Source organism: Vicia villosa, unplaced genomic scaffold, assembly GCF_029867415.1.
Source record: "Vicia villosa cultivar HV-30 ecotype Madison, WI unplaced genomic scaffold, Vvil1.0 ctg.003701F_1_1, whole genome shotgun sequence".
Lineage (NCBI taxonomy): Eukaryota > Viridiplantae > Streptophyta > Magnoliopsida > Fabales > Fabaceae > Vicia > Vicia villosa.
Window position 1 is genome coordinate 154,465 of NW_026706275.1, and position 7,919 is coordinate 162,383.

The following is a 7,919-nucleotide window of genomic DNA, read 5'->3' on the forward strand; positions in this document are numbered from 1 at the left end:
TTTTTTAATATAATTTTTATTTGGAATTATCCTATTGGAATTACATAGCCATTTTGCTTTTGTTGACCTTGATGAAAAAAATTTGCAGCAGCACTATTACTTATGATGATTTCTTTGCTTGTTTTTGTAATAGTTTCTTTTCTCTTAAACAGTAGAAATGGAATTGAAGCATCAACAGATAGTAGTAATGATCATGTATCATGGAATTGCAGCAACACTATTAATAACTTATCATAAACCAGGGGATGCTGCTTGTTGGGATTGACTATGTATCAGAAAAAAGAAATCCATGCATGTATCATTATTGTAAAATATGCAACTTGTTTCTTTGGAAACAAAACTGGGATTCATATCCAGTCATAAATTTTACTGTAACAAAAAAAAACACAGTTAAGAATGAACTGTACAGTGCTCTCGACAAGCATATTTAACCTTACTAAGTTACACACCACCACAAGCGGCGGAAGTCTCCACAAGCCTTCGTCTCTTCCTTACCCTTTCTCGTGCTATTATTCTCCCGCCAAACGGCACCACCGTACTCTCTCCTTCTCTCAGTTGCGATTTCGTGTTCTACGTCTCCATTGGTTCCCGCATTTACAAGATTTCTCTTCAACCTGGAAACCATTAAGGTAATATATCTTCACTTTATGGGTTTTTTTTTGTTAATTTAGGGTTTTTGAAATTAGATAGAACCAAATCAGTAACAGAATAAGAAAAAGGAAGAATGATAATACTATTTTTTTCTTATATAAATGCAGAATGGAAACCATGGAAGACAAGTCAATTTTTGATTTGGAGAAACAAATTTTAAACAAATTCAAAGATTTCATGACTGGGTAATTTTGAACTTGTTTTTTCACATAATGTATCTGTATAATTTCATGTTTCTCAACAGCTACCCTATTATAGGTTTACAAAGATTGATGAGTTGGGAACTGCTGGAAGCAAGCTTTTGTCTGGTTTTCAACAAGCATTAGGTATTCTTCAGATATTAGGGTAAAATAATAATATTGCTATCTCTTAACTTTTGGTTTGTCGTGCAGAGTTTATTCGGAAGCCTCCTATAGATGCAAGTTCTAAATTAGTCAACAGTATCATTAAAGCTAATGAAACTGAAAGACTCAAGTCCTATGTCAACTTCGAATGTAAGAACCGCAAAGATGTTGACCAGAACGCAACCAGTTGTAAGTACGACTCTATTTTGTTGGTAGTTAAGAGGAACGGGTAGTTTTTTTCGTTACAGGCTTAGGGATTCCGATGATGTCAAATAGTGGTTATAGCATTGTGGAATTTTAACTACTCGCAATTGTTCCTGATACACTGTGTAGTACAAAGTATTGTTGAATATTGGCTATATCATTATGACGTAGTGAAATTTGAACAAATTGCTTTTATCTGCGATTTACAACACCGGGGCATTTCGCAAATCTCAACGAGTGCTTGCTTAGATTGACATCTAACTACATGCTTTTCAATCTTGTGATCAATAGGATTTTTACAAAGTAATACCTTCACGGTCACTTTAGTTGGATTAACATTTTTGGCTTGCAGTTGTTGTTTTTTTAACAATTATTACAGTTTCCCCTATTCACCCGTTTTAAGTTTCCTAATAATTTACGTATCCACTTTATTTTAGTCACTTCCCCTTCAAATTTTGATTAAACTCCCCAAAATTGACCATATAATGCTCTTTTTGTTTCAAAATACATTTGTCATTGCAGTAACAAGAAAAACCTTTCACACAAGCAACACTGATCAAACAATGTGCAATGTGTTGTCTTGATTTGTGAATCATGTCTCATGACAAACCATATAAACACATCCACACTTGTAATGTCATCATGAAGTATGCATCTATAAATATTTGATTTTTTTGCTATTTCTTTTCCCTGACTGTGTTAATTGTTACAATATGGAAAAATATACATATGGAAGTGGGCTCATGTAAACATGGACTTCTTCTCCAGATAAGACAAGGTATGGCGTCTTTTTCAACCAAAAAAATTTATGATTGACTACTTTACGGCTATGGACTGCGTTTATATATATACTGGTGAGGCCTTATTTATGTTGTCTTCAATCTTAATTTATGAAGCTGGACTGATGAGTCTCGTACATTTAATATTTGTGCCTCGAAGAAACAACTTGTCAGCTGAATTTTTGAATATGCAACTACAACTTGGAGTATGCTTCTTTTTTTTCAATATTTCTTTTCATACGTAAGTTGTGTTTGATGAATTGGTTATCATTACGTTAACATAAAGATTCTTACTAACAAAATCAAGCCCCCTTTCTTAAAGTGGGATAAGAAGAATAAGGTTTAGGGTTTAAGGTTCATCTTTTTATTGAGTTTTGTGTTGTATATATTCTCTAGGTGTAAAACCTTATGTATAAGCGTCTTGGTGATATTGTCTTCTTTCTTTTAGTTTGACAGTTAACTAATTGTTTATGTGTTGTAGTGAAGGTAGTACTGGATGAACTTGAAGATATACAGTCTAACGTAAGAAATATTCTGCAAAGTATACATGGAAAATTATCATCCCTTTCAGATACGGATATTGATTTTGAAATGAACAAGCAAGAGATCTATAATGATTTGGTAATGCTACTAATTTTTTAATTCAGAGAATTTCTTATGCAATTTCTATCTTTTTGAATAAAAATGTATCCACATCCACTAGATTTGTGCATCATTTACACGCTATTTGATAATAACGAAAATTCTGGAATTCTGGCTCACTAGATTAGCAATTGCTTCTTACTCAGGACGGCGAAAATACTGCTTTCTGTCATTCTAGAAGTACTGATGTTACAACTACAAAAGTTAAGAAAAATACTGATTCCACACATTTAGCTGCTCTAATGGTTGCCATATACGGTATGGTCCAGCAAGACTACTTGATGCAGGTAATTAATGGTTTGTCTGTTACATTACTGTCAGTCAAATGAAGAACTCTCTTAAAATATTCCACTTGGGTACAGGAAAGAATCGTTTATGCGTTAGATCTGAACGTGTCAACGGAAGAACTGGAAAGCTACTGCCTAATTTGGTCTTTGCGTCCCTTCATAAACGATGAACTTGTGCATGAAGCTTGGAAATATATTCACTGAAGTTTATTGTATAGAATCAGTTACCATAAGGCTAGATAAAGTTTTTGCACTATTTATTAAGAATTCTATTTAAAGATTGTACACATTCATTGCATTATGATACTAAATCTAATTGTAACACAATATTTATATTTCTCTTTCTAATAACAAAGATTGTACAAGTATTTATTTACATGAAAGGTATGATCTTTATAGAGCTAGAATCCTCTCAACTCAAATTAATTTGATGAAAATATGTTTCTGTACTGTCTTAGAAATAGTCAAATGAAGATGCAGAAATAAAAAGCATTATGAAGGAGAAAAATTAGTTTGTAAAGTTAATTAAAATCTGTTAAAAATACATATTGTTTACAAGCATTACATATTGTTTACAAGCATATTTTATAGCCAGCCTTAGTCTTCTTCTCTGCGAAACCCAACACAAGATTGCTTCAAAAGATTGGACCAGCTGCAAGAATATCCTCTGTCAACTTGTTGTCTTCCCCAATCTTATAGTCAGTGAAGGTTTCAAAATTCTTCTTGAACAATCCAGCCAGCTTCAACAATGTCTCTTTATATGCTGCTTTGTCTGACCACTGCAAAATAACAAAACATCCATTGCTTAAAAGATTTTGAAAAGTGTTAGGCTTAAATAACATGTAAAAAGCATGAGTTCAAGGGAAACTAACCGTGTTCTCAGGGTCGAGAATTTCTGAGGGGACTCCCTCCAATTCAGTAGGGATCTCAAGTCCAAAAATTTCAGTCTTCTTGTACTCAACATTCAAGAGGCTTCCAGAGTGAATAGCATCAATAATTTTTCTTGTATAGGATAGTTTAATACGATTTCCAGAACCATAGCTGCATTTTGACAGAAGCATAAACCAAGTTAACTTCATATTCTATATAGAGAAAAAAGATTAACATTTTAATAAAAATCTTGAATGCATATACCTTCCACTAGACCAGCCAGTATTAACAAGCCATCCAGTAGCACCATGGTTTTGCATTTTTTCAGCAAGCATTGCTGCATATTTTGTAGGATGTAGCATTATAAACGCTGCACCAAAACAAGCCGAGAACGTTGCCTGTGGCTCTTTTATACCCTCTTCTGTGCCAGCCACCTTCATTTATGATCCATATAAGAATTAACGAATGAGAGATACATAAAAACATAAATTTATCCTATTTAACACTAACACTTCAAGTTGAAGGTGTGTTTGAGTATCCATTACGTGTCAGTATAAGTGTCATGTCGGTGTTTTTGTCAGTGATTCATAGATATTACTAAGATATATCGGAAAGTGAGTTAGACATTACCAAAGCTGTATATCCACTAATGAAATGATACATTGTCTGTGACATGCTTAGTTTACTAACTGGTGGAAGCACGCCAAATGCATCACAGGCCAACAGTATCACATTCTTCGGGTGAGGACCAACACAGGGTAACTTTACATTTGGAATGTACTCAATTGGATAAGCCGCACGAGTATTTTCTACCATACAAAACAACAATGTTATCATTGCTCAACCAGGAGAGAACGTTGGCAACTAAAGCAACTAAAAAACAAAGTTGTTAGTTACCTGTAACTGATTTGTCTTCATAATCAACTTCTCGAAAATGATCGTCAAAAACAACATTTTCCACGACTGATAATGCAAGTGATAAAAAAACATATCAAAACGCATATCTCTCGTATGAGGTAACTAAAGATGAAAATAGATATTAAATTAGCTTCATATTAATACCTGTACCAAACTTGATAGCATTCCAGATATCAGGTTCTTTTTCCCTAGATAGATCAATGCACTTTGCATAGCAACCACCTTCAATGTTTGAGACACCGTCCTCACTCCAACAATGCTCATCATCTCCAATTAAATATCGATTGTGATCCGTTGAAAGAGTGGTTTTTCCAGTACCTAGTATAGACGATGATAAGAAAAAGAAAAGGTTAAAAAATCATTGTAACTCTTTCATTTAACTACGATAATATTTTTAAGGATTATATATTAGTGTGACCTGGTATGTAATGTGTGTCAGACAAGGGTTATTTAAAATATATTTTTAAATGGTAGTCTGCAACCGCAATTACGATTCTAGAAGGTATATATATACCTGAGAGTCCGAAGAAGAGAGCAACATCACCATCTTTGCCCATATTGCAACCGGAGTGAAGCGAGAGGATTTTGCGCTTCGGCATGAGATAATGCATGAGACTAAAAAGACCCTTTTTCATTTCACCAGCATACTGTGTTCCAAGAATCACCATTTCTTTCCTTGCAAGATTAATATCAACGCTCGTTGAAGATGTCATGTAATGTGTATAACGATTACACGGAAACTGTCCTGCATTGTAAATAGTGAAATCCGGTGTTCCAAATTCCTCAAGCTCTGTAGGAGTTGGTCGAATGCACCTGCCAATACGGACATTCGGTTAAATTTCATTCCACATTCGCAGTTACAACATGAGCATGCAAATAACAAAGTTAGAACTTACATGTTGTGCATAAAAAGTGAATGATAAGCTCTAGCAGAGACAATCCTAACTTTGATTCTGTTCTCTAGATCCCAGTTCAAGAATTGATCATTCACGAAAACCTGCAAATTCGATTATATCATTCTCTTAATTAGAATCTTCTCCATTTTCATATTCAATCTTAGTTACATTTTTAATCTATAAATGAGAAATGTGACCTTATCTAAAGAGTTCAAGTAATCAACAGCTCTTTCTCTATTCACCATGAAACTGTGCTCGTCCATCTCAATATTCGGAGAACCCCTTCAAAACATAACGGTTTTTTAGATAAAATTACAGTTGCAGTCCCTTAACGGAATTTCAAATTCAAACTAGTCCTTAATATGAAAACGATGCTTACTTTCCCCACCAAAGGTCATTCTCAGTGAGGTCATCCTTCACCACACGCTTATCTTTCGGACACCGTCCAGTCTTGGCCCCTGAAAGCGTGGCCAAGGCTCCGGTTGAAGTTATGAACGAGCCTTTCTCGTACTTTATGGCTTGCTCATAAAGTTCTGCACCATTCTTCCACATTAGCATATAATTTCGATATATAAAAAATGAGTGAAAAGAGAAAGTAAAAGAGAACCTGCTGGGGAGAGATTATAGAGAACATGAGTGAACTTGAGGGCACTGTCACTGACAGCAATGGTTGGTGTGATACGTTGGTGAGGCACATGAGCAACTCTTTGTGTTTCTGATCTCAAAGCTGGATCTCCCTTCACTACTTTGGGTCCAGTTTCTCTTGTTAATGAAGCTAGAGATGCACTGTTTCATCAAATTAATTCATGTCATTAATCATTGAATTATTATCAGATATGTTTGCGTACTATATATTTTTTGCACGTATAATCGGATATTTTTTGCACGCAACTGAATAAACTAATCCTTCCAACCGAACGAACTACAATAGACCGTAAAACTCTGTCAAGAGAATTTAACACTAACATAATAGAATATGCAGTGTGATTTAAAGCCAATGACAGAAGTGTATTCCGCTAAATTACGATAATATTTTATTATATTAATTTATTTCTCTAAAAAAAAATACTTAAAAAAAGACTATTAACAAATTTATATAATGAAGTGATTAATTAAGAAATCAAGTTTTTACATAATGAAAATGAAATGCTTAGATCATGTAACAATTTATTATAACATAATGAACATTCAAAAACATGAAAATTTGTTAGTCAGACCACATACCTGATGGATTCAAGTTGTTGTTTGTGACGCTCTTCTCTAGAATAAGTATTTAAATCACCTTGAGATCCGGCACTGGGAATAGCATTTTTCTTCCTTTGTAGTGAATGAAGCTCATCAATGGTGTTAGCCTTAACCGTTTGAATACTTCCCTCGTCGTCGATATTTTCCATTATAGCTTTGTCTTTGGTTGGCGACATCTTGCAGTTATCTGCCGATAACAAGACACACATCAACACACAAATTTATAACATGAGACTATGCCAGATAAGGTTTATTATGATTCAAAGTTACATAAAATTGCGATAATACATGCATGCATGTGTTACATAACTATAACCTATAAAGTATGACACAAACACATGACACAGACACAAACATGTATAGACACAACTTCCATTAGAAATATCTATGCAACAATAATGAGGGAATCATAATTTGGAGGTTGTAGCATGAAGAGAGAACGTACCTAGTAATGAGATATAGTAATGAGAAAGAGAGAAAGAAAGAAATTAGAATGAGTATAAATGAAAGTAGAAGGTTTTGATGATGTGGCTTTTAAACCTATGATCCCTAAGCTTAAGAGCTTAGAATAGAAAATTTCCAACACATTATCCAACGGAAATGTTGTTTAGTCAGTTTCCATGACAGTATTAATTTTCATCCATAGACCTATTTTTGCAAAATGAATTCACTATTGGTTGTTTCTTGTTTGTATACGCGCATTTAGTTAAAGCTAGAATACAAAGTATTGTCGAATAGTGGCTATATCACTACAACGTAGTGAAATTTGAATAAATTGCTATTATTTGCAATTTACATGCCTGGGGCTTTTTGCACATATTGACATCTAACTACATACTTTTCATTCTTGCGATCAATAGGATTTTTACAATTATTTTTTTAGTTGGATTAACATTTTTGGCTTGCAGTTCTTATTTTTTTAACAATTATTATAGTTTCCCCTATTCCCCCGTTTTAAGTTTTCTAATAATTTACGTATCCAGTTTATTTTAGTCACTTCCCCTTCAAATTTTGATCGAACTCCCCGAAATTGGCATATAATTCTCTTTTTGTTCCAAAATACATTGGTTCTTGGACTAAAAA

General features: G+C 33.8%; 1 protein-coding gene across 1 annotated transcript; it reads right to left on the bottom strand.

Moving 5' to 3' along the window:
- Positions 1-3,542: 3,542 nt before the first annotated feature.
- On the bottom strand, positions 3,543-7,012 carry LOC131641376 (phosphoenolpyruvate carboxykinase (ATP) 1-like). The gene is made up of 12 exons (XM_058911684.1): positions 6,816-7,012; positions 6,199-6,377; positions 5,971-6,124; positions 5,789-5,873; positions 5,592-5,692; positions 5,210-5,508; positions 4,840-5,013; positions 4,675-4,740; positions 4,408-4,586; positions 4,042-4,211; positions 3,780-3,948; positions 3,543-3,686 (listed from the first exon to the last, which is right to left on the bottom strand). The coding sequence occupies exons 1-12, from the start codon at positions 7,010-7,012 to the stop codon at positions 3,543-3,545; spliced, it is 1,917 nt and encodes a 638-aa protein (XP_058767667.1).
- Between the last annotated feature and the right edge of the window lie 907 nt (positions 7,013-7,919).

What these genes read in the sequence shown, in the direction of transcription:
- LOC131641376 (XM_058911684.1), bottom strand. Translation starts at nt 7,012, where the DNA reads ATGTCGCCAACCAAAGACAAAGCTATAATGGAAAATATCGACGACGAG. An exon ending in CAACAACTTGAATCCATCAG is followed by an intron (nt 6,378 to 6,815) that starts GTATGTGGTCTG and finishes TTGATGAAACAG; the next exon opens with TGCATCTCTAGCTTCATTAA. An exon ending in TTCTCGACCCTGAGAACACG is followed by an intron (nt 3,687 to 3,779) that starts GTTAGTTTCCCT and finishes GTTATTTTGCAG; the next exon opens with TGGTCAGACAAAGCAGCATA.